General features: G+C 49.1%; 1 protein-coding gene across 1 annotated transcript in view; it reads right to left on the bottom strand.

The window, feature by feature from the left end:
* The window catches only part of LOC142297183 (ral GTPase-activating protein subunit alpha-2-like), a 210,810-nt gene that overhangs the window by 22,101 nt on the left and 161,488 nt on the right, over positions 1-27,221 (bottom strand). The window contains exons 20-21 of the mRNA XM_075341450.1: positions 6,648-6,738; positions 258-434 (exon numbers count right to left, since the gene is read on the bottom strand). Coding sequence (XP_075197565.1) covers positions 258-434; positions 6,648-6,738 — 268 coding nt within the window. The remainder of the gene's footprint in view (positions 1-257; positions 435-6,647; positions 6,739-27,221) is intronic.

Raw genomic sequence — 27,221 nt, 5'->3', positions numbered from 1 at the left:
CACTAGACCGTATGAGAGCAGCAGAACAGCACAATGACTGGTCAATAAGAGCAGATACAAGCTTTCAGACTTTTCTTTAATAATTTGTTTTCCTAGCTAACCAAGCAGAGACTGACCTTTGTCAAATAACATCATCGCCTACATCCTTCAAAGGCCATTGGGAGAGACCTCTTACAGAAAAGGCCGTCCTGCCGAGATGACTGAAGACTGTACTAGTTTCACAAAACATGACCTTTCGGGTGAAAACAAAAAAGTACCTGTGAGGGGAGCGGCAGCATCGGTGGGAGTGAGCTGCAGCCACTGCCGGGTATCGTGGTCGATGGCCACATCAGTGGGTGTAGTGATCTCGGGCTCGTCCTCGCAGTTCTGCCATGGCATGCCATACTCAGCTTCCCGACTGTAGCCATTCATCACATCACTGCTCACACTTTCACCTGCAGTAAGGTTTACAATCGGTCATCAATTCTATACAAAAATTCAGCTCTGTCAGCACGTTCTCACATACTGAACTGGTGATTAGGCTGTATAGGGCTTGTCCTACAATAAAACGAAGGGAATTTTGTTTACTTACCGTAAATTCCTTTTCTTCTAGCTCTAATTGGGAGACCCAGACAATTGGGGTGTATAGGCTATGCCTCCGGAGGCCGCACAAAGTACTACACTTAAAAGTGTTAGGCCCCTCCCCTTCTGCCTATACACCCCCCGTGCTCCCACGGGCTCCTCAGTTTTGGTGCAAAAGCAAGAAGGAGGAAAAATAATTATAAACTGGTTTAAAGTAACTTCAATCCGAAGGAAACTCGGAGAACTGAAACCATTCAACATGAACAACATGTGTACACAAAAAAACAGGGGCGGGTGCTGGGTCTCCCAATTAGAGCTAGAAGAAAAGGAATTTACGGTAAGTAAACAAAATTCCCTTCTTCTTTTTCGCTCTATTGGGAGACCCAGACAATTGGGACGTCCAAAAGCAGTCCCTGGGTGGGTAAAATAATACCTCGTAAGAGAGCCGTAAAACGGCCCTTTCCTACAGGTGGGCAACCGCCGCCTGAAGGACTCGTCTACCTAGGCTGGCATCCGCCGCAGCATAGGTATGCACCTGATAGTGCTTCGTGAAAGTGTGCAGGCTCGACCAGGTAGCCGCCTGACACACCTGTTGAGCCGTAGCCTGGTGCCTCAAAGCCCAGGACGCTCCCACGGCTCTGGTAGAATGGGCCTTCAGCCCTGAGGGAACCGGAAGCCCAGCCGAACGGTAAGCTTCGATAATTGGCTCCTTGATCCACCGAGCCAGGGTTGATTTGGAAGCCTGTGACCCTTTACGCTGGCCAGCGACAAGGACAAAGAGTGCATCCGAGCGGCGCAGGGGCGCCGTACGAGAAATGTAGAGTCTGAGTGCTCTCACCAGATCTAACAAGTGCAAATCCTTTTCACATTGGTGAACTGGATGAGGATAAAAAGAAGGTAAGGAAATATCCTGATTGAGATGAAAGGGGGATACCACCTTAGGGAGAAATTCCGGAACCGGACGTAGAACCACCTTGTCCTGGTGAAAAACCAGAAAAGGGGCTTTGCACGACAACGCTGCTAGCTCAGACACTCTCCGAAGAGAAGTGACTGCTACTAGAAAAACCACTTTCTGCGAAAGTCGTGAGAGGGAGATATCTCTCATTGGCTCGAATGGTGGTTTCTGAAGAACCATCAGCACCCTGTTTAGATCCCAGGGTTCTAACGGCCGCTTGTAAGGTGGAACGATGTGACAAACTCCCTGCAGGAACGTGCGTACCTGTGGAAGTCTAGCTAGGCGCTTCTGGAAAAAAACAGAGAGCGCTGAAACTTGTCCCTTAAGGGAACCGAGCGACAAACCCTTTTCCAGTCCAGATTGAAGGAAGGACAGAAAAGTAGGTAATGCAAATGGCCAGGGAGAAAAACCCTGAGCAGAGCACCACGACAGGAAAATTTTCCACGTCCTGTGATAAATCTTGGCGGACGTTGGTTTCCTAGCCTGTCTCATAGTGGCAATGACTTCTTGAGATAACCCTGAAGACGCTAGGATCCAGGACTCAATGGCCACACAGTCAGGTTGAGGGCCGCAGAATTCAGATGGAAAAACGGCCCTTGAGACAGCAAGTCTGGTCGGTCTGGTAGTGCCCACGGTTGGCCGACCGTGAGATGCCACAGATCCGGGTACCACGACCTCCTTGGCCAGTCTGGAGCGACGAGGATGGCGCGGCGGCAGTCGGCCCTGATCTTGCGTAACACTCTGGGCAACAGTGCCAGCGGAGGAAACACATAAGGGAGCTGAAACTGTGACCAATCCTGAACTAAGGCGTCTGCCGCCAGAGCTCTGGGATCTTGAGACCGTGTCATGAACATTGGTACCTTGTTGTTGTGCCGGGACGCCATGAGGTCGACGTCCGGCACCCCCCAGCGGCAACAGATCTCCTGAAACACGTCCGGGTGAAGGGACCATTCCCCTGCGTCCATGCCCTGGCGACTGAGATAATCTGCTTCCCAGTTTTCCACGCCTGGGATGTGAACTGCGGATATGGTGGAGGCCGTGGCTTCCACCCACATCAAAATCCGCCGGACTTCCTGGAAGGCTTGTCGACTGCGTGTGCCGCCTTGGTGGTTGATGTATGCCACCGCTGTGGAATTGTCCGACTGAATTCGGATCTGCTTGCCTTCCAGCCACTGCTGGAACGCTTTCAGGGCAAGATACACTGCCCGTATTTCCAGAACATTGATCTGAAGCGAGGACTCTTGCCGGGTCCACGTACCCTGAGTCCTGTGATGGAGAAAAACCGCTCCCCACCCTGACAGACTTGCGTCCGTCGTGACTACTTCCCAGGATGGGGGTAGGAAGGATTTCCCCTTCGATAATGAAGTGGGAAGGAGCCACCACCGAAGGGAAGCTTTGGTCGCCTGAGAGAGGGAGACGGTCCTGTCGAGGGACGTCGGCTTCCTGTCCCATTTGCGTAGGATGTCCCATTGAAGGGGACGCATGTGAAACTGCGCGAAAGGGACTGCTTCCATTGCTGCCACCATCTTCCCCACGAAGTGCATGAGGCGCCTCAAGGGGTGTGACTGGCCTTGAAGGAGAGATTGTACCCCTGTCTGTAGTGACCGCTGCTTGATCAGCGGAAGCTTCACTATCGCTGAGAGGGTATGAAACTCCATGCCAAGGTATGTGAGCGATTGGGCCGGTGTCAGATTTGACTTTGGAAAATTGATGATCCACCCGAAACTCTGGAGAGTCTCCAGGGTAGCGTCGAGGCTGTGTTGGCATGCCTCTTGAGAGGGTGCCTTGATCAACAGATCGTCCAAGTACGGGATCACCGAGTGACCCTGAGAATGGAGGACCGCTACTACAGTAGCCATAACCTTGGTGAAAACCCGTGGGGCTGTTGCCAGGCCGAATGGCAGTGCCACGAACTGCAGGTGTTCGTTTCCTATGGCGAAGCGCAAGAAGCGCTGGTGCTCTGGGGCAATCGGAACGTGGAGATAAGCATCTTTGATATCGATCGATGCAAGGAAATCTCCTTGGGACATTGAGGCGATGACGGAGCGAAGGGATTCCATCCGGAACCGCCTGGTCTTTACGTGTTTGTTGAGAAGTTTCAGGTCTAGGACAGGACGGAAAGACCCGTCCTTCTTTGGGACCACAAACAAGTTGGAGTAAAAACCGTGGCCCTGTTGATGAAGAGGAACAGGGACCACCACTCCTTCTGCCTTCAGAGTGCCCAGCGCCTGCAGAAGAGCCTCGGCTCTCTCGGGAGGCGGAGAAGACCTGAAGAATCGAGTCGGGGGACGAGAGGTGAACTCTATCTTGTAACCGTGAGACAGAATGTCTCTCACCCAGCGGTCCTTTATTTGTGGCAGCCAGGCGTCGCAAAAGCGGGAGAGCCTGCCACCGACCGAGGATGCTACTAGAGGAGGTCGAAAGTCATGAGGAAGCCGCTTTGTTAGCGGTGCCTACAATGTTCTTTTTAGGACGTGACTTAGACCGCCATGCATCAGAGTTCCTTTGTTCTTTCTGAGACCTTTTGGACGAGGAAAATTGGGACCTGCCCGCGCCCCGAAAGGACAGAAACCTCGACTGCCCTCTCCTCTGTTGGGGAATGTTCTGTTTGGGCTGGGGTAAGGATGTATCCTTTCCCTTGGATTGTTTGATGATTTCATCCAGACGCTCGCCAAACAGCCTGTCGCCAGAAATTGGCAAACTGGTTAAGCGCTTTTTGGAAGCCGAATCTGCCTTCCATTCCCGTAGCCACAAGGCCCTGCGGAGTACCACCGAATTTTGTGGGCGCCATGCTATAGTTTTCCTTGAGTTACACAAAAGGGTATATAGCCAGAATGAACTGTGCTCATACAGTGTAAAGTATATACGATACACAAATAATGTACCAATACACTACAGCACCATGGGGTTCGCACCACAGGTGCTGCTTACCAGCCGCCTAAAGCGGTTATGAGGCCACCAGAGACCGTGTCTGGGTCTCCCAGGACTTGTCCCTCTTCTGCAGCGTCGGTGGAGCTGACAGGAATGGCTGCGGCGTCCTGACGAGATGAGGGAGCTGTGGGCGTGGCCGAGAAAGAGCGCGAACTGGTGCTCACACCGTGCACAGTGAGAGGGGTGGAGTATGTAAATCATACTCCAGCCCTCAGAGCTGCTCGCTCCGTGCAGCGTCCCGCCCTTCCCCCTGCCTGTCAGGGCTGAGGGCGGGAGAAAAGTAAACTAGGCCGCAAGGAAGCCGGGGACTCTAGTAATAAACGCGGCCGCCGTAAAAGCGCGGCCGGCGTGAAAGTCCCCGGCGAACTACAAGTCCCAGCCGCGCCGCAGTGTCCCATGGCAGCGGCGGTTAGTGCGGTAGCCCTTACATATAAACACACTCAGCGACGCTGAGTGTGTAATGGCACATATAGACCCGGTCAGCGCCGCGGTCCCCGGTGCACTAGCACACCCAGCAAAGCTGAGGTGATGCCGTGCGCGGTCCCCACAGGGATACAGAATACCTCCAAGATGCAGGGCCATGTCCCTGAACGGTATCGGCTCCTATCCATCAGGCTCCACAGGAGTTGTGGATGAAGCACGGTCTCAGTGCCTGGAGACCGATGAGATCCCACTTCGCCCAGAGCCCTAAGGGGGATGGGGAAGGAAAAACAGCATGTGGGCTCCAGCCTCCGTACCCGCAATGGGTACCTCAACCTTAACAACACCGCCGACAAGAGTGGGGTGAGAAGGGAGCATGCTGGGGGCCCTATATGGGCCCACTTTTCTTCCATCCGACATGGTCAGCAGCTGCTGCTGACCCATCTATGGAGCTGTGCTGTGCGTGTCTGACCTCCTTCGCACAAAGCAGAAAACTGAGGAGCCCGTGGGAGCTCGGGGGGTGTATAGGCAGAAGGGGAGGGGCCTAACACTTTTAAGTGTAGTACTTTGTGCGGCCTCCGGAGGCATAGCCTATACACCCCAATTGTCTGGGTCTCCCAATAGAGCGAAAAAGAAAATACCTTTATTGTGAGTCATATGCAAATCAGGATGGACGTGCACTAGGGGTGTGGCAATGCACTGACTGCTAGACACACACAAGTGGACTCGCATATGGCTTATACTCTAGATGTTACATGGTGGGCACATCCGATCTCCCCTTACCGATGTTAAAATCTGCTGACAGGTTCCATATAGTGCATCTCCAATTATATAGTGACATGACCAGGAGTGTGCACAGTAATCTTCTGTAAATGCATAGGGGACTCTGGTGCCCTGATGTATACCAGAACCTAAGCACACGAGCAGGGCAGCTGATATATAACAGGGCAGCAAACAGGCCGCGCCATGCTGCGGATATCTGTGCACAGAGATACAGGGGGTCTGTCCTGCCCTGTCTCCTGGAGGGAAGGAAAGTCATTGTACAATGTTTCACATTTTAAAGATTACTTACACCTGAAAGTAATCAACTGTGTAATGTATCTTATCAGGGAAATCTGCTTCTTTCTCTGCCAGAATTGATCAGTCATTATAAAAATTCACAATTTTGGGGTAAAATCTGTATTCAGTGAAGACTTTCCCATTACTGAGATAGGAGAGGAGAGCTGCTGCTGAGGAGAGTCTATGTAAATGGAAGAATGAAAAGGGGGTGGAGTTCTGCATATAGCTCCGCCCTCTGCATCTGGCTCCTCCCTCGATCATAGATTACCACCAGTAACAGCTGCCATCTCCTATCTCAGTAATGGAAAAGAGTCTTCACTGAATACAGGTTTTACCTCGGAATTGAGAATTTTGTTTTGATAATGACTGATCAGTTCTGGCAGAGAAAGAAGCAAATTTGTCTGATAAGAAATAATACACAGCTGCTTATTTTCATGTGTACTATTGATTTATGTAATAAAATTTAAAACAACGGTTACATCTTAAAGATGTTTTCCTACTAAGGGTCATAAAGACCCCACAAAGCAGTATCTTTGTAGTGCACTACATTTTCTCCACTGCTTCTCTCATAGGACATATCAAAATACCAACTTGCCCATACGCCATTTTTCTGCTCACCCCAAGATATTTGCTTCTGTACCCCGCCACTGAATATCTGTGACTACTGATGTCTTCTAAAAAGCACAAACCCTAATACATGCACATGAGATCTGGGTAATACCTCTCTCGTGATCAGAACGTCGCCCATTTGAATGCTGAGAATCACCGTGCCACTCCAATTCTGCCGGGCTGCTGCTCCTCCGAATCATTATCTGTGGAAAGAGAGACAAGCTTATTAAGGAAATCAATCGCTTCATTCTGTGCTTTATGCTGTGATTTTCTGCAAAGAAAATTGCATTTATTGCACCAAAAAAAAAAACCCAAACCATAAATTCCTTAAAGCAGCACTCCTGCATTTTTTTTTTTTTTTTAAACAGTGCAGCTGCCAAAGTCTCATCATATATTGCTCTTGCTCCTATCTAATAGCGGCCAGGGATAGGTCAGTAACATTGAGCAGCTATCCCCTGATGCATACAGCAGGGTCTCAGTGTCTCCTATGTGATGTACAAAAAGAAGGGAATTTTGTTACTTACCGTAAATTCCTTTTCTTCTAGCTCCTATTGGGAGACCCAGACGATTGGGGTGTATAGCTACTGCCTCCGGAGGCCACACAAAGCATTACACTAAAAAGTGTAAGGCCCCTCCCCTTCTGGCTATACACCCCCAGTGGGATCACGGGCTGCTCAGTTTTAGTGCTAAAGCAAGAAGGAGGAAAGCCAATAACTGGTTTAAACAAATTCACTCCGAAGTAACATCGGAGAACCGAAAACCGTTCAACATGAACAACATGTGTACCCGAACAAACCAAAAATCCCGAAGGAAACAGGGCGGGTGCTGGGTCTCCCAATAGGAGCTAGAAGAAAAGGAATTTACGGTAAGTAACAAAATTCCCTTCTTCTTCGGCGCTCCATTGGGAGACCCAGACGATTGGGACGTCCAAAAGCAGTCCCTGGGTGGGTAAAGAAATACCTCATGTTAGAGCTGCAAAGACAGCCCTCCCCTACGGGGAGGCAACTGCCGCCTGCAGGACTCTTCTACCTAGGCTGGCGTCCGCCGAAGCATAGGTATGCACCTGATAATGTTTGGTGAAAGTGTGCAGACTCGACCAGGTAGCTGCCTGGCACACCTGTTGAGCCGTAGCCTGGTGTCGTAATGCCCAGGACGCACCCACGGCTCTGGTAGAATGGGCCTTCAGCCCTGATGGAACCGGAAGCCCAGCAGAACGGTAGGCTTCAAAAATTGGTTCTTTGATCCATCGAGCCAGGGTGGACTTGGAAGCCTGCGACCCTTTGCGCTTACCAGCGACCAGGACAAAGAGTGCGTCTGAGCGGCGCAGTGGCGCCGTGCGGGAAATGTAGATTCTGAGTGCTCTCACCAGATCTAACAAATGCAAGTCCTTTTCATACCGATGAATTGGATGAGGACAAAAGGAAGGTAAGGAGATATCCTGATTGAGATGAAAAGAGGATACCACCTTAGGGAGAAACTCCTGAATCGGGCGCAGTACTACCTTGTCCTGGTGAAACACCAGGAAGGGAGCTTTGGATGACAGCGCTGCCCGTTCGGACACCGTCCGAAGAGACGTGACCGCTACTAGAAAAGGCCACTTTCTGTGAGAGGCGAGAAAGTGAAACATCCCTCAGAGGCTCAAAGGACGGCTTCTGGAGAGCAACCAGTACCCTGTTTAGATCCCATGGATCTAACAGCCGCTTGTACGGAGGGACGATATGACAACCCCCTTCAGGAACGTGCGTACCTGAGGAAGGCGTGCTAGACGCTTCTGAAAAAAACAGCGATAGAGCTGAGACGTGCCCTTTAAGGGAGCCGAGCGATAAGCCCTTTTCCAACCCAGATTGCAGGAAGGAAAGAAAAGTAGGCAATGCAAATGGCCAGGGTGACACTCCCTGTGCAGAGCACCAGGATAAGAAAATCTTCCACGTTCTGTGGTAGATCTTAGCAGACGTGGGCTTTGTAGCCTGTCTCATGGTGGCAACGACCCCTTGAGATAATCCTGAAGACGCTAGGATCCAGGACTCAATGGCCACACAGTCAGGTTCAGGGCCGCAGAATTCCGATGGAAAAAACGGCCCTTGTGACAGTAAGTCTGGCCGGTCTGGCAGCGCCCACCGACCGTGAGATGCCACAGATCCGGGTACCACGACCTCCTCGGCCAGTCTGGGGCGACGAGTATGACGCGGCGGCAATCGGACCGGATCTTGCGTAGCACTCTGGGCAAGAGTGCCAGAGGGGGAAACACATCGGGGAGCTGGAACTGCGACCAATCTTGCACTAAGGCGTCTGCCGCCAGCGCTCTTTGATCGCGAGACCGCGCTATGAAGGTCGGGACCTTGTTGTTGTGCCGAGACGCCATTAGGTCGACATCCGGCAGTCCCTAGCGGCTACAGATTTCCTGACACCCTTCCGGGTGCAGAGGCCATTCCCCTGCGTCCACGCCCTGGCGACTGAGGAAGTCTGCTTCCCAGTTTTCTACGCCCGGGATGTGAACTGCGGATATGATGGATGCTCTGTCTTCCACCCGCATCAGAATCCGCCGGACTGCCTGGTAGGCTTGGCGATGCGTGTTCCGCCTTGGTGGGTGATGAATGCCACCGCTGTGGAATTGTCCGACTGAATTCGGATCTGTTTTCCTTCCAGCCAGTGCTGGAAGGCTTGCAGGGCCAGATACACTGCCCAGATTTCCAGAAGATTGATCTGAAGGATGGACTCCTCTGAGGAGAGTCCTTGACCGTCTGAGAAGGGAGACGTTCCTGTCTCGGGACGTCGACTTCCTATTGAAGTGGATGCAGATGAAACTGCGCGACAGTGACTGCCTCTGCATGAGGCGTCTTAAGGGGTGTGACTGGCCTGGAAGGAGAGACTGCACCCCCGTCTGTAGTGAACGCCGCTTGTCCAGCGGAAGCTTCACTATCGCTGAGGGAGTGTGAAACTCCATGCCCAGATATGTCAGCGATTGGGTCGGTGTCAGATTTAACCTTGAAATTTTGATGATCCACCCGAAACTCTGGAGAGTCTCCAGCGCCACGTTCGGGCTGTGTTGGCATGCCTCTTGAGAGGGTGCCTTGACAAGTAGATCGTCCAAGTAAGGGATCACAGAGTGACCCTGAGAGTGCAGGACTGCTCCCACTGCTGCCCTGAACTTGGTGAAAACCCGTAGGGCTGTCGCCAGACCGAAGGGCAGGGCTACGAACTGAAGATGCTCGTCTTCATAATGAACCGTAGCAAACGCTGGTGCTCTGGAGCAATCGGCACGTGAAGATAAGCATCCTGATGTCTTATTGATGCTAGGAAATCTCCTTGAGACATTGAGGCAATGACGGAGCGGGGGGTTTCATCCGGAACCGCCTGGCTTTCACGTGCTTGTTGAGCAGATTTAGGTCCAGAACGGAACGGAAAGAGCCATCCTTTTCTGGCACCCCAATCAGATTGGAGGAAAAACCGTGTCTTGTTCCTGAAGAGGAACCGGGATTACCACTCCTTCTGCCCGCCGAAGAGCACCGGCTCGGTGGGGAGGTGGGGAAGTTCTGAAGAATCGAGTCGGAGGACGAGAACAGAACTCTATCCTGTGTACATGAGACACAATGTCTCTCACCCACCGGTCTGTGACCTGTGGCAGCTAAATGTCGCCAATGCGGGACAGTCTGCCATCAACCGCGGATGCGGAGAGAGAGATCTGAAAGTCATGAGGAGACCGCCTTGGTAGCGGTTCCTCCCTTTTGAGCCCTTTTGGACAAGGACAATTGGGACCTGCCCGAGCCTGGGAAGGACCGAAACCTCGACTGTCCCTCTAGGACAGCATTAATAGGGTAAGTCGCAATGCAGACATTGCGAGGTTAAGGACGCCACCTGCGGCACAGATGTACATGTGCTCAAGACCAGCTGCGCAAGACCAGCTGAAATAACTTAGAGTGCCCATACGGCTGCGAATGCCGGAGCAACCGACACGCCGATAGCTTCATAGACAGATTTCAACCCGAGGTCCATCTGTCTGTCAATGGCATCTTTAAGTGACGTCCCATCTCCACTGCAACTATGGCTCTAGCCGCAAGCCTGGAGATTGGGGGATCCACCTTTGGACCCTGGGTCCAGCGCTTGACCACGTCAGGGGGAAAGGGAGAACGTGTATCCTTAATACGTTTGGAGAAACGCTTATCTGGTAAGCGTGGTGTTTCTGGACTGCTTCTCTGAAGACAGCGTGGCCAGAAAAATACTTAATATACGCTTGAGATACTGAAATGGGATTTCTCCTGCTGTGAAGCTGACTCCTCCACTGGGGGAGCTGAGGGAGAAATATCCAACATGCCATTGATGGACGCTATAAGATCATTCACTATGGCGTCACCATCCGGTGTATCCGGATTGAGAGCGGTGTCAGGATCAAAGTCCTGATCAGCTACGTCTGCCTCATCATACAGAGAGTCCTCCTGGGACCCCCCCGGAGCACTGATTATGTTCCAAATGAGGGTGGCCAGGGAGCATTGATCAAGATTGTCCATGGCCTGTCTGGACTGCAAAGTCTCTCTCCTATGACAATCTATCAGCCGAAACTGCAACTCCGTCCCTGTCCCTGGACAGGATTCACAGGTGGTTCCTTTGGCCACCTCTAGTAGAGACTCCGGCTGACCAAATGCTACAGGGGAGCATTGCACACAACGGGGGTCAGTGCCGTTGGAACAGAATCACATGCAGTAAAGGCAGCATAGAAAGCCTATGTTGCTTTTTTGCTGCTGCAGTCTAGCCATCTAGGAGTATATAGCCAAGAATAGCGACCGTACAGTGCAATGTATAGCATACAAGCATAAAGTACAAATGAACACTTCAGCACATGCAATACAAGCAGCATAGAAAGCCTGTGCCTTGGCACCCTTGCTTTTTTGCTGCTGTAGCCTAGTCATCTAGGAGAATATAGCCAAGAGTAGCGACCGTACAGTGCAATGTATAGCATACAAGCATAAGTACAAATGAACACTTCGGCACATGCAATACAAGCAGCATAGAAAGCCTGTGCCTTAGCACCTTTGCTTTTTTGCTGCTGTAGTCTAGCCATTCTAGGAGCATATAGCCAAGAGTAGCGACCGTACAGTGCAATGTATAGCATACAAGCATAAGTACAAATGAACACTTCAGCACATGCAATACAAGCAGCATAGAAAGCCTGTGCCTTAGCACCCCTGCTTTTTGCTGCTGATGTCTCGCCATCTAAGAGGGCATATAGCCAAACATAGCGACATATGCAGTGTAAGCATAAAATACAAATGGACACTGCGGTATTTAGTGGGGTCAGCACTTCAGGTGCTGCTTACCGCCCGCCTATAACGCGGGTGTGTGGTCGCCATAGTCCAGTGACTGGTTTGCCCAGAGCCTGTCTCCGTTCTAGCTCGGACTGCAGGAATGGCTGCCGGCGTCTTCTCCAGCTCGTGTGCAGAGGGGCGGGCCGTGGGCGTGCCCCAGGCAAGAGCGGGAAACCGGCGTCCCACAGTGTCCAGTGAGGGGGCTGGAGAATGCAAAGCAGACTCCAGCCCTCGGCGCTGATGTTCTATACAGCGTCCCGCCTCTCCCCTGACTGGCAGGGCTGGGGGCGGGAACGAAGTGAAAACTAGGCCGCAAAGCCGGGGACTCGAGTAATAAGCGCGGCCGTCCTATGTGCACGGCCAGCGCGGAAGTCCCCGGCGCACCACAAGTCCCAGCCGCGCCTACAGTGTAAAAAACACCCAGCAGCGGCCGGCGCGGCAGTTCCCAATACATAAATTCACTCAGTAAAGCTGCAGTGAATAATAGCACGAGCGCTCCGCGCTGTTGTCCCCGGCGCACTAACACTCCCAGCAATGCTGGTGTGTGTGTGCGCGATGTGTACGGAGACACAGAGTACCTGAATGTTGCAGGGCCTTGTCCCTGAACGGTACCCAGCTCCTTATCCAGCAGGTTCAATGGGTCTGTGGACGGAGCCCGGCCTCAGGGCTTGGAGGCCGGTAAGATCCCACTTCCTCAGAGCCCCTCAGGGGGATGGGGAAGGAAAACAGCATGTGGGCTCCAGCCTCCGTACCCGCAATGGGTACCTCAACCTTACAAACCACAAGTGGGGTGAGAAGGGAGCATGCTGGGGGCCCCATATGGGCCCTCTTTTCTTCTATCCGAGATAGTCAGCAGCTACTGCTGACTAAACAGTGGAGCTATGCGTGGATGTATGACCTCCTTCGCACACAAAGCTTGAAAACTGAGCAGCCCGTGATCCCACTGGGGGTGTATAGCCAGAAGGGGAGGGGCCTTACACTTTTTAGTGTAATGCTTTGTGTGGCCTCCGGAGGCAGTAGCTATACACCCCAATCGTCTGGGTCTCCCAATGGAGCGCCGAAGAAATAGAGTCTCGGTGACTCCTATGTGATGCATACAGCAAAGTCTCAGTGACTCCTATGCGATGCATACAGCAGTCTTCATTTCTCCTATGTGACATATACAGAAAAATCTCTGTCTCCTATGTGCTGTATATAGCAGTCTCCATGGCTCCAACATGTTTACAGCAGTCTGTGTCTCCTACGTGATGTATAAAGCAGTCTTAGTGTGATGTATGTGATACAGCCTAAGCTACTACAGCACTCATATAATGTAGACCTAATAAAACAGATGTATAAACCTAAAAGCAGCATTTTACACTGCAAAATAGTTGTAAACGACCACTGTAAAAATAGTTTCAGGAGTACCTATCTTACGTATAAATAGGCTGCTGATCACTTAATGAATGAGAAAATTGTGGTTGGTGGTCCATTGTAACAGGACTCACACTGCCAAGAAATATGGCAACCATTTGTACACATCATTTACTCTGGTATGCCATTGGTAAAGACTTACCGATTGGCCGTCATATTGTGCCACCAATCTCAGTCTCAGCCTAAAGCTCACAGGGGGCGGTTATTGTTCTATGGCCACACGCTGCGCCTTCAGATGTAGCAGAGTTGGAATCATCGTGGGACCTTGTGTGGATTACGTCGGAATTGGGTGTTTTTGGGGTTATTAAATTGGTGAAAGAGGATGTTTTTTGTATTTTATTTCAAATAAAGGATGTTTTTAGTGTTTGTGTTTATTTCTTTTCACTTAAAGATTAGTAATGGGGGGGGGTCCCAAACACCTTCCATTACTAATCTAGGGCTTAGTGACAGCTGTCTGCTGTTAGTAACCCCTTATTACCCCAACTGCCACCACACCAGGGCAATTAGAATGAGCCGGGTAAAGATCTTGTCATATCTAATGGATGCGACAATCCTGGGCGGCTACAGGCTGCTATTTTAAGGCTGGGGGGAGGGGGGAGGCAATAACCATGGGTCTCCCCAGCCTGAAAATATCAGCCCCGCAGCTGTCAGGCTTCATCATGGCTGGGTATGAAAATTGGGGGAGGGATCGCATACCATTTTTTAAAAATGTATTTAAATAATAAATTATTATGGGGGACCCCTAAGCCAACTTATTTATTTTTATACCACAATATAGAGCCGCAGACAGGGTCTGTGATTGCAAGCAGTCAGACGCTGTTACACAGGCTGGGGGTGTGTCTGACTGCAACCAATCACAGACGCCAGGACTGACAGTGGGCGGGGGAAGCAGTGAATATGTATGAGGCTAATAAGCGGCACCAGAAGAAGAGTGAACAGCCCAGAAGCAGTTACAGCCAAGCCGGAGACTCTGTAAGTATAGCGTGTTTGCTTTATTTTTCCTTTATTTATTTTTTTCTCAAGTTGCCAGATCCAGATCATTAGCTGGAGTTCCCTGAGAACTCTGGACCCGGATACTTTTGAAACCATGCGGATCTGGACTTTTACAGTCCGCCCATCACTAATGTTCACACAGTGCTATACTGTGCTGTGTCCTATTCCACAACTAAGACAGAATATGGCAAAAACAATAAAGATAAATGACAGTTCATCATTACTTTTAAGAAATGAAGGTCATTCAATCCAAGAATATTGCTATAACCTTGAAGATATCCTCAAGCCCAGTCATAAAAAAAAAAAAATCAAATCGCTATGATGAAAGGAGGTTCTCATGAAGAAAGCCTCAGGAAATGAAGCCTGATGGACTTATCTTCTGCGGCAGAGGTAATTCTTTTTTTTTTTTAAATCAGGTTCATTTTTATTTAACATCAAAATTATACAACACATAAAATAATTCCCTCCATAGAAATATCACAGAAAGGGAAAAAACCTTTAGTCAATAAGAAAAACCACACAAATAACATAATAAACAATGCACCCGCAGTCCACGTCTCATTTCAATATGGGTCTCAAAGTGCATATTATTTCCCAATATATTCTCCATAGTATAGCTTACCCAGCATCATTATGACATTATATACGGTATATATACACATATACATACACGCACGCACGCACGCACACACACACACACACATATACATGCACACACATATACATGCACACACATATACATGCACACACATATACATGCACACACCTTCCAGCAGTACGCATATCACCCTATTTGAGGAAATTTGTTAACCGGTCAGAAGGAGAAGGACCTGGTCGCTCGCACTGTCCTGCAGTAACGCCGAGGAGGGAAGGCCTGGGGTATCCAACCATGCCCCCCAGATCTTATAGAACTTTTTCAATGCATTTCTTTTAAGGTATACTCCTCTCTCCAGTCGAAGTATAGCGTTTACTCTTTCCCTAAAATCCCCGATGACCGGAGGCGCTGGGTCCAACCAGTGGTAGGCCAACAGTTTCCTAGCCTGATACAAGAGACGTGTAATACCGACCATTACCGGCGAACTCAAGTCCACCCCCCCCTCCAGTAGACCCAGGATACATATAATAGGTCTTGGCTGTAGACGGATATTGAAAACTTGTCTAACCAAATCTAGTACTGCCCTCCAGTAATCTTCAATGTTCCCACAGGACCACATCATATGCATCAGATTCGCACCTTCCTGTCCGCACCTAGGACACAGATCATCCATCCTAACTCCCATCTTATGCAATAGACTAGGTGTCCTATATACTCTATGTAACAGGAATAGCTGTGACAGTCGTTGGCCTTCAGATACAGCAAGGCTTGGAGTCTGAGACAGGACCTCACCCCACTGTTCCTCTGTCATAGGGCCTAGGTCCCTCTCCCACTTCTCTCTAGCCTGCAAAGGGAATTTGTCGAGGTGTCTAGATAACATCACTGTATACAACCTAGAAATAATACCATAGGAGCGATCAGATGTCAACAATTCAGTAAGAGTGTGATTCCGCTCTATCCTAATGTCCATACGACGTGTCTGTGTCTCATAGGCATGACGGAGCTGCAGGTATTGGTAAAAGGAACTGTGCGGTATCCCAAACTCAGCTTGAAGCTGGTCAAATCTTTTAAGTATATTATTCTGAAGAATCTGAGACACCTGATGCACCCCCCTGCTCACCCACATTCTCCAACCCGGGAGTCTCTGCAGCTCCGCCAGTCCACGATTATGCCATAAGGGCCAGTACTCAGTCATTCCTGATATTCCCAGCAACTGCTTCCCTCTATCCCACACCTTGTACATCAATGATAATGTTGGATATAATGTTCCTCCTCTGGGTGAGTATCCTGCATCCAAAAAAGCCACTGGGTGTCCCCATTCTGCAAGGCCCCTCACCAATTTGCCCCCAGCGTCATATGCCTCATCCTTTCCCCACCCCCTGAAGTGCTGCATCTGTGCCGCAACATAATAAACCCACGGGTTGGGGACTGCCAGACCCCCATCCTCCTTCCCTCTCTGCAGGGTCTCAAGGCGGATTCTAGCCTGCTGCTTTTGCCACAAGAGTTCCCGAAACAAAGTGTTGATTTTACGGAAAAATTTCCAGTGGATCCATATTGGGGCGTTGTGGAGAAGATACAGAAGTTTAGGCATCAGTACCATTTTTAGTAGATTAGCACGGCCAATAAGGGACAGTGGGAGTCGACACCAGGCATCTATCTTGTTCCTAAACTGAGCCAACACTGGTTCCAGATTTTGAGAGTAGTAATCACGCGGTCGGGCACTAACCACAATCCCCAGGTATTTAAATTTATCCACCGTCGGAATTGGCAGCCCCAGAGTACTAAAATTAGATGGGAGTGGATCTATAGGGAGCAGGGCCGATTTCTTCCAGTTTATTAGGAGTCCCGAGCGCCTACCAAATTCTATAATAATATTTATTGCTGGGCCCACCGATGTCCCCACCTCCCTGAGATACAGCAACAAATCGTCCGCATAGAGGGAAACCTTATGCTCCAGACCGCCTATCTCAAACCCCTTTACGCCAGCGGATGCACGAAGCATAGCCGCCAATGGTTCAATTGCCGCTGCAAATAGTAATGGAGAGAGAGGACAGCCCTGTCTCGTGCCCCTGGCCAAATTAAAAGACGAGGAGGTACAACGATTAACTCGAATCCTGGCCCGCGGAGAGGCATATAACAATTTGACCCAGCCAATAAATCTGGAGCCAAGACCCAATTTCTCCAAAACTACCCATAGGAAATTCCATTCAATACTGTCAAAGGCTTTGGCTGCATCTAATGACAGGACTGCTCTATCCTTTTTTCTCCCCTCAGAACTTAGCTGTATCCCCAGGAATAAACGTCGCAAATTAATGGAAGTAGATTTATTGGGGATGAATCCAGTCTGATCCTCGTGGATCACTGACGTGATCACCCGGGACAACCTGTTAGCTAGAATTTTAGCGATTAATTTAATATCTAATGTAAGCAGCGAGATTGGGCGATAGGAGTCAGGCGCGGTCGGATCTTTCCCGGGTTTTAAAATCAGAACAATAATAGCCTCCCTCATGGATGCAGGGAGGGATCCCTTCTCCTCAGCATCTCTGAACACATCCAAGAGTCTTGGCAGCAGCAGATGGGTATATAATTTGTAGAATTCACCCGGGAGTCCGTCCGCACCTGGGGCCTTTTCATTTTGGATTTGACCGAGCGCCTCCTCCAGCTCCTCCAGGTCTATATCTCTATTCAGGGAATCTCTCTCACTATCTGACAGACTGGGGAGAGTGATCTCCTCCACAAAGTCCCGCAGTTCCTCATCCCCATAATGCGATTTAGAGGAGTATAATTGGGTGTAATACTGTTGCATGACCTCCACAATCCTCCCGCTGTCCCTCACCTCCTCTCCAGTGTCAAGTTTCAATTTGGTGATATAGGTCAATCCCTCCTGCGCCCTAGCAATTGTAGCCAAGAGATGTCCCACACTCTCCCCCTCCGTAAAGTACCGCTGCTTAAGGAAAAAGCGTTTGTTAGTGGCCAAGGAAGTCATATGGTCTCTCAGAGCTCTCTGTGCCCTCTCTAAGTCCCGCTTGGCATCATCTGTAGGGTTAGATATAAGAAGTCGTTTTGCATCACCTAAAGTGTCCGTCAGATACTTAGTGCGCTCTCTTGTTTTCGCCTTTCGGGTGCAAATTTCCCTAATATATGTCCCACGAACATACGCCTTCATTGCGTCCCACACTATATGTTTAGATGCCGTACCGTCATTTGTCACAAAATATTCCCGTATAGTGTCAGTCAGAGTGCCCCCTATCAGTTGTATCCAAAAAGGGTTGAGCCGCCAAGGTATCCCCGCCAGCCGGTCCGGGTCCCCAAGCCTTAGACGGACCTGTAGTGGGGAGTGGTCAGACACCCCCCTGGCCAGGTACGTGACTGAAGCTACACAAGGCAGCAGCTGAGCATTTCCAATGGCCAGGTCAATCCGGGACAGTGAATAATGAGAACTAGAATAGCATGAATACTGCCGGACCTGCGGGTTTCTAATACGCCAAATATCTACATATCCCACCTCCTCCATCAGTCTGGCAAGGGATGTAGCTGCCGCCCCCACTGAGATATTCCCTGTATGTAACTTATCCCAATACGGGTGCAAGTAATTATTATAGTCTCCTACTAATAGGGTGGGGACCTCAGGGAGGGAAGCAACAAAATTGAGAATACGTTTCAATGGTTCCCCTGTGTATGGCGGCGGAATATAAATTGCAACTAGAAAACAGCGCACATTATGAAGGACACAGTAAAGACATACAAATCTACCCTCCTGATCCACAGAAGCTTTAAGACACTCAAACGGCACTGTCCTGTGTATCAGGACACTCACCCCCCTGGAATGTGTGGTATATACAGAGTGATACTCATGGGCTATCCATTTTTTGTGGAGCAAGTGGAGCCGCTCCTTCACCAAGTGCGTTTCTGATAAGAATATTATGTCTGGCTTAAGCTGCTGTAGAAACAGAAAAACTGCACATCTTTTAGTGGCTTCACCCAATCCTCGCACATTCCAGGCCACTATATTAACCTCCTTCGCCATAAGGGTGAGTGCACATATGCAACAGCAGGGGGCAGCAAGCGGGGACCTCCGGACCCATCTGCAGCAGTTCCCATAGATGAGCATAGACCAAACAGGTGCATAAAACAAAAAGGTCAAACAACATAAAAACATACACAGTAAACCAGGACATTCCTCTCAAACAGAGGGAAGTGGGGCTAAACATAACCCTAAGAGCACATAACGGTTTAAATTCCTGAACAGTCATCAACTGCATAGTAACCTATCTGGGTGGCTCCTGCCAACCGTCCATAAGTGTTCCAGCTGGGAAACATAGCACGTTCACCTCAGCAAGTCCAACAGCAAGGAATCCGCAATAATCCTCAGCGGTGATTTCTGCGCAGTCCTTTTTCATTGGTATCGAGCCATGCGGCTGCATCCTTTGGAGTGTCAAAAAACTTTGTCCCACCATCCGCCACCACTCGCAGCCTGGTAGGGTATAGCATTGAGTAAGAGATCTGCAGCTGCCTCAGGCGTTTTTTGACATCAATAAATTGCGCTCTCCTCTGCTGGATTTCAGTGGAAAAATCCGGGTACAGTGAGACCTTATGGCCGTCAATAGCCAGATCCTTAATCTCCCGGGCTCTGCGGAGCGCAGTGTCCCTGTCCCTGAAGTGCAGTAGCTTGAGGAGGATAGGACGAGGGGGTGTCCCTGGTGGTGGGGGTCTAGTGGGGACCCTATGTGCCCGCTCAATAGTGAAGAAAGGAGAAAACAGATCCATACCCAAAGTCTTGGGGAGCCACATTTCAAAAAAAGCTACTGGATTATTGCCTTCTGCCTTTTCTGGGACCCCGACCAGTCGGAGATTGCTTCTGCGGGATCTGTTTTCTAGATCGTCCACCTTAGCCCTAAGCAATGAGATATTGTGGATTGCTCTGCCAAGGTCCCGAGTCAGAGGGGGAAGCTTATCCTCTGTGGCACTGACCCGGTCTTCCAGGGCCCCCACCCGTACATTGACCCCCTGCAACTCGTGCCTGATAGATGAAATGTCCATTTTAATTCCTCCCATCTGTATGTTCAAAGTGGCTAGCATATTGTTGCAGGTATTTACTGCTGCAAGCACATCACTGAGGGTGGGCTCTGCTCTCCCAGGATCTGTGTTTTCATCTGTAGCTCTAAGGTTGTCCCCCTGCTCCACATTATTGGCAGCAGCCAACATACTCACAGCTCCCTGCTGCTCTTCCTCCTCCATCAGTTCTTGTCCTGGGATCTCCTCCACGCTGAGGGCACACTGCTTAACAGCTCCAGGTATCTCAGGCTGATCTCGTGCAAACTTGCTGAGGCGAGCTATTGCATCAGACGCCCTGCCCCCACCTGAAGCTCCAGCGTCCATGAGTGTGGCCTGTGTCCCGCGCTTCTTATCAGCCCGAGTTCTGGTCATATCACTCAGGTCTTTGAAGCCCCCTCAGTCTAGGAGAGGTCACCACTCCAGGAAAGCAGTAAAACAAACTTTAACCCCAGCTGGACAGGATTATACAGGAGTTTTTTGCAGGAGCTGTCTCTACACAGGTCTTCCTCACATGCTGCTCCGGCAGAGGTAATTCTTACAGTTACCAGACTCACAAACCACAAATTGGTAGGACCCCAGATAATAGCCTTCATAAATGATGCACATGAAGCAGAGGCATCTCAACATCAACTGTCTGGAGGAGTCTACAAGAATAAGGCATTTATGGTCAAATTGCTGCAAAGACGCCACGACTGTGGACCGCAAATAAGAAGAGACTTGTTTGGGGCAGGTAGCAGAAGGACTGGCAATCAGTACTGTGATAATAAAGATTTTTAGTACCAACCGCCATGTCTTTGAGAGATGCAGAAAAGGTGAGCGAATGGTTTCTACAAATGTGGTGCCCACCGTGAAGTATGGAAGTGGGTGTGGGCATGCTTTAGGGGTGACAGTATGGATGATTTATTCGGACTTTCAGGCACACTCACCCAGCATGCCTGCATACTTATTTCATGCAATAAAAGGCAAAATTAATTACTTAGAAATCACACGTTATTTTCTGGATTTTTTTTTTATCCTGTCTGTCACAGTTGAAGTGTACCTACAATAAAGATTGCAGACCTCTCCATTCTTTGTAGGTGGGAAAACTTGCAAAATCGGAAGTGTATCAAATACTTATTTTCACCATTGTTTGTTTGCACTTAAAGGGAAAATCATATAAGAGGCAAAATGACAATGAACGAAAATACACTTTAAGGCTATAAGCTATGTGACCAAGAATGAGAGGGTTGGAGTTGCCATCAGATGTTTATGGCTGGAGATGAGCAGTTCCGTTGAGGTGAGGTTCACCAGCAGCAAACGAGCCTAGCCTCCACAGGCTCGATTCGGACTCGAACCCCGTAGCATGTCACTGATTGGCAGTTTGAGTCTCCGCCCACATACAGCCAGCCATAAGCAGATCACTTCTGGGGGAGGATGGGCAAAAATTTTCAAACATTTTTGGGGCGTTGCACACTACATGTGATCGCGCTGTTGTTACCCCCAGTATGAGCCGTTCAAACACTGCAAGTGGCTCACACACGGGTGAGCACAAAGCGTACCCGAGCACAGCGTTGCTCATGCAAGTTTTGTTCGCACGTAAAATACCTGATTCCTGAACCTTGATTTTTTTATTTTGGTGTTTGGTTCTAAAACTGAACCTCAGGTTCACTCATATCTAGTTATGGCCTCCACAATCACCCAAAATATACTCAAAGGAGATGGTTTGACATGATCACAGAGTGAAGGCAAAGTATACAACAATGCTCAGCACTAGAGTTGAGCGAGTACCTAACTATTTGTACTCTCTACACTCATAACATGTACTGTCTAATACTCACGTATTCATTCTGAATAGCATGTGCAATGCAAGTCAATGGGAAAAACTCGCAAACCAACACAAATTCCGCACTATTCACACAAATAGTACAGTATTAAGGTTACTCGTTACATTGCAAGTTTTTCCCCATTGACTTGCATTGCACACACTATCCGGAATGAATACACGAGTATTACTGCAAATTGTGATTCTGATCTGGCTTATATACCCTAGGTCATATGCAAAGGATTGTTAAAAGAAGGGAATTTTGTTTACTTACCGTAAATTCCTTTTCTTCTAGCTCCAATTGGGAGACCCAGACAATTGGGTGTATAGCTACTGCCTCCGGAGGCCACACAAAGTATTACACTTAAAAGTGTAAGGCCGAAGGGGGCGTGGCTTGAGCTTGATGGCAGGCGGACGCTTTCTCTAAGAGCTCCGCAGGCTGAGGCGGCAGATTACAAATTACAACCCATCAGGCACCTCCAAACATGCCTGGAAAGAAAGGCACAGACAAACCAAGCAGACCACCAGCGCTGAGGAGCGGCAGCACAGCGGTGGATCACTTTTTCAGAAGTGGGAAGCTGTCCCCGGGTCCCAGGCCTGCTCCTGTCATGGCACCTTCGACCACGAGGCAGACGCTTGCAGCAGGAGGAATTAGCAGAGGACATGGTGTGGAAGCGGCAGGGGAGACTCACATCACAGAGGTACAGAGCGGTGTCAGTGCAGCGCTGACAGGATCAAGCTCTCCACGTGTTTTCCAGACACCAGCGATGCAGGGGAATACAGGAGGAGAGCCCGCTGTGAGACATATACAGGAGGAGGGAGGAGGGGGAATTCCAACCTCACAGCAAAGATCAGGAAGTCAGGCTGATGCAGAGAACAGGAGCGTGGGTGCTGAGGGAATTAACCCTGTAAGCACAGACAGCATGAACTCTCAAGGGATATCAGGTTCCCAGGAAAACTCATCCCCAAACAATCAGGGGAAGCAAACTGGAGGCCAAATCACACCTATAGTTAACCCTGGATGTCTCTCTGCAGAAACAGATCGCATATTGCAATTACTGTCAGCTCTCCCTACCAAAAATGATCTAGACATACTAGTGACCAAAATGGAGGCGGCACATGAAAGGGCCCTGTCTATTGTGAAAGGGGACATTGACGCTCTGGATACACGCACAACAGCAGTGGAAAAAGACGTATTTACATTATTTGAAAGAGTTAACACACTGGAGCAAGATCTCTCCAATTCCAGAACACACCTGCAAAATGTCGCCATTCTATTAGATGATCAAGAGAATAGGGGAAGGCGAAATAATATCCGATTGAAAGGCATTCCAGAAGTGATAACAGCCAATGCCCTGCTCAAGTCTGTAACTCTAATATTCAACAAGGTGATGGGGGCTGCTGAGGATACCACTTATGTGATTGATAGGGTCCACAGAGTGTTCCGCCAAGGCCCGGGGGATACTGCCCAACCAAGAGATGTTCTGTGCAGACTACATTACTACACCGATAAAGAAGCCATACTGAGAAATGCATGGACCTATGGAACTGTCTCATATGAAGGGTCTGAAGTCAAGCTCTTTCCTGACATATCATCCAGAACCCTGTACATGAGACGCCAACTTATGCCAATTTTGCAAAAGATCAAAGATAAAGGAGCATCCTACAGATGGGGACATCCATTTCACCTAATAGTTCGCCACAAAGGGGACCAATTCCTGCTGAAGCGTCCGGAGGAAGTGGAAAGTCTCTTCCAATTTCTTGATACGCCTGCGGTGGAAATTCCTAACTGGCTACTGATGGACAGACCTGCCGGGTTACCCCAAAGAAAAAGAGGAAGTAGACGTCTGCCTGCGAGATATCAGAAAAGTTCCAGGGACTTCGTGCCGATCGGTTATTGTTCCCAGGAGGAGCCAGATTGATGACTCGGGTTTGATCATGGTTTTTTGTCTCATGGTGGGAGGAGCGGGAGATAGGCCATATTTTTAGGCCTGGTGTGGTCATCATAATATTGTATTAAGGTCTTGCGAAATGTCCTGAAGTATTCATGCTTTTCGCTCTTTTTTTTTTTTTTTTTTTTTTTCTTCCCCCCCCCCCTTCTCTCTCCCCCCTCCTCTCCATGTGGGTTATAAGGACCCTTGAATTGTTAAGTTTTGAGGATAGTCTGGAAATTTTGGTAGTCATCTAAGTTCTGTGCCTCTCACCGCCCTGTCCCAGTATGGGGGGGTGAGATGTGGGTTTGTAGTTTAAAATAGCAATGTCATTTTTGCCTAGAGCCTGTTCAGCTTCTGCCCTTGGTCTTCCACGCACCCCAAGGGTGGTTCTCCCGTTAGGAGGACACCAGGTCTCCGAAAGTTTCAGTGAGACTGTATAGTTTTAGAGTGTATAATTGTACTGGTCGTTCTTTTAGGCCGGCCGGTACGGTCTATAATTATATTTTGTCTAACTCTTAACGTACTCTTTCTCTAACTCATTATCCTTTTCTCCTTCTTGGTTTCTTTCTTTCTTCTGCGTTTTTTCTCTCTGTAGGGTCTGAACCCTTCTCTCTCCTTCCTGACTTTTCTGACCCCCTCTTCCCTTCCATCCCCTATCCCACTCTCTCATATCCCGTCCTCTCCCGTAGGGGGTACACCACAGCTCTTGACATAACTATGCACAGATCAGGGGTCTCGGAAGTGAAATATGGGACACTAAATGTAAAAGGACTACATAGCCCGGGTAAGAGGTCTATCCTGGCAAACTCGTTAAAAAAAATTGGGGTCCAAGTTGCCTTTCTGCAGGAAACGCATTTATGCAAACATAAACCATTCAAACTAACATCACGCTGGTTCCCTGAGGCATACCATAGCTTCTCACCAGACCCGAAGTCCCGAGGAACTAGCATCCTCATCGCTCGCGCAATTCCCTGGGAGTTCATGGACTCTCGCAGTGATGACATGGGCAGACTATTAATGGTGAAGGGCAGGATCGCCAGGCATATTTACACTCTGGTATCCATATACCTTCCCAATATAGGGCAGATTGACACCCTGGCGGGATTTCTGGAGTCAATGGAGGACTTCGTGGAGGGGACACTCATACTAGGGGGGGATCTCAATATTGCTCTAAACCCAGCGCAGGACACTTCGACAGGCACTTCGGCACATCCTACATCAGCTCTCCGCAGGCTGCGGGGCATGTTACATGAACAGCAGCTTGTGGATACATGGAGACTTCTGCACCCGTCCGATAAAGACTACTCTTTCTATTCAAATGCACATGGAGTGTACTCCAGACTGGATTACTTTTTTGTGAAACACAAAGACCTTGAAAGGATCTCTAAAGCCCAGATAGACAACATAACCTTCTCTGACCACGCACTCTGCACAGTGTCGGTCTTGTTGCAGTCCCCGATTCCACAGCAGTGGCAGTGGAAGCTGAACACTTCCTTGCTGGAGGACCCGGGAAGCCTGCAGATGGTACAGAATTCTTTGACAGAATACTTTACAATGAATGCGGGTGGGGACACTTCACCAACAACGGTTTGGGAGGCTCACAAGTGCGTCATTAGGGGGGTGCTCATACAGCAAGGGGCAAGGAGAAAGAGGGAAAGGGAATTGGAGGTTAACAGGTTGCTCACACAGCTGAGGGATTTAGAGACACAACATAAGCAGATGCCCTCAGCAGAGTTGGGGGGATCCTTATTTAAAGTTCGGGATGAATTGCGGAAATTACTTAACAACAAGGCAAAGGGGGTCCTTAATAGATGCCGTAGACACTTCTATGAATACGGGAACAAGTGCAGCAGGACTTTAGCGAGAGCACTCAGACAACAACAGGCGACAACCTTTATATCAAAAATATCCCCATCACATCCCCAGGGTTCAATATTACACTCTTCGGTAGAAATAGCGGAGGCGTTCCAAAAATTCTATGAGTCCTTATATAATCTAGAGACAAATGACCCTGCGAAGTCAAAATCATCTTTTGAAAGAAAAATTTCAGAGTACCTCAGAGAAGCAAAAATGCCGAGGTTGGAAGATTCTGACATAGCTATGTTAGAAACTCCAATCTCAAAGCAAGAACTGGTGGACGCAATTACGTCATCAAAACCGGGAAAAGCTCCAGGGCCGGATGGCCTTCCCCTGATTTACTATAAAAAATTTACAGAGATGATATCTCCACACCTCCTGTCAGCATTAAATTCCAGGGCCTCAGAGGGCTCAACCCCTAATGCAGATTCGTTGAGAGCACATATTACGGTATTACCAAAAATAGGGAAAGATCCAACACAATGCGCCAGTTATCGCCCGATATCCCTGCTGAATGTGGACACAAAATTATTTGCCAAGATCTTAGCGAACAGGTTGGCTCCTTTTCTTTCTTCAATAATTCATCCAGATCAGGCGGGCTTCATGGCGGGCCGTGAGGCACGGGATAATACTGTTAAGGCCATTAATCTGATACATAAAGCTAAAATGGGGGGTCTACCGTCTATGCTTCTGTCAACAGATGCCGAAAAGGCTTTCGACAGAGTAGACTGGACCTTTATGGAAGCCACGCTCGGTTGTCTTGGGTTGGGACGCGGCATGATGAATTGGATCATGTCTTTATACTCGGTACCCTCGGCAAGAGTCCGGGTAAATGGGATTCTGTCCGACCCATTTAAAATATCTAACGGCACCCGGCAAGGATGCCCATTGTCTCCGCTAATCTTCATCCTGACGCTAGAACCCTTCCTCAGACATGTACGAGCCAATTCTGATATTACAGGCATTGGGGTTGGCCAGGCAACACATAAAGTAGCTGCATATGCGGATGATCTTCTGTTTTTCGTTTCGGCACCAAGGATTTCGCTCCCAAACTTAATGAGGGAGTTTCAGAAATTCTCCAGCCTATCAAACTTTAAGATAAATTTCACAAAATCTGAGGCTCTCAACATAAATCTTACTTTTAAAGAAGTGGAAGAGTTGAAAACATCGTTTAGTTTTCGATGGGCAGCCCAATCCCTAAATTACCTGGGGGTACGTCTGACCAGTGACTTGGGTCTACTTTACTCACAGAACTTCCCATCTCTGTTATCTAGTATCAGGAAAGACTGTGACAGATGGGGGAAATTATTATTCTCCTGGTTTGGCAGATGCCAGATATATAAAATGAATGTCCTACCCAGAATTCTTTACCTGTTACAGGCGCTCCCAATCAAAATACCGTCTGGATTCTTCAAATCTCTGGAATCCATTCAGTCTTCGTTCATTTGGGGAGGTAAATCGGCACGCATAAAAAGAGCTATCTTACACAGGACCAAGGGGGGTGGGGGGATTGGGTTGCCAGATATAAGAAGATATCACTTAGCTGGGCATCTTACTAGAATGATTGACTGGTGCAGGAACGGGTCTCAGAAGGCGTGGGTACAGATAGAGCAGTCCTTTTCCCCAATACCCCTCAACAAATTACCGTGGGTACTCTCTGAGGTCCCTGCAAGATTGAAATCACATCCAACTATCGGACCAACCGTGACATACTGCAATACTGGGAAGGTGCAATCGG

The sequence above is a fragment of the Anomaloglossus baeobatrachus genome, chromosome 3 (genome assembly GCF_048569485.1).
Source record: "Anomaloglossus baeobatrachus isolate aAnoBae1 chromosome 3, aAnoBae1.hap1, whole genome shotgun sequence".
NCBI lineage: Eukaryota > Metazoa > Chordata > Amphibia > Anura > Aromobatidae > Anomaloglossus > Anomaloglossus baeobatrachus.
The sequence above is the reverse complement of the archived record's forward strand: the minus strand, read 5'-3'. Positions and strand labels throughout refer to the sequence as shown.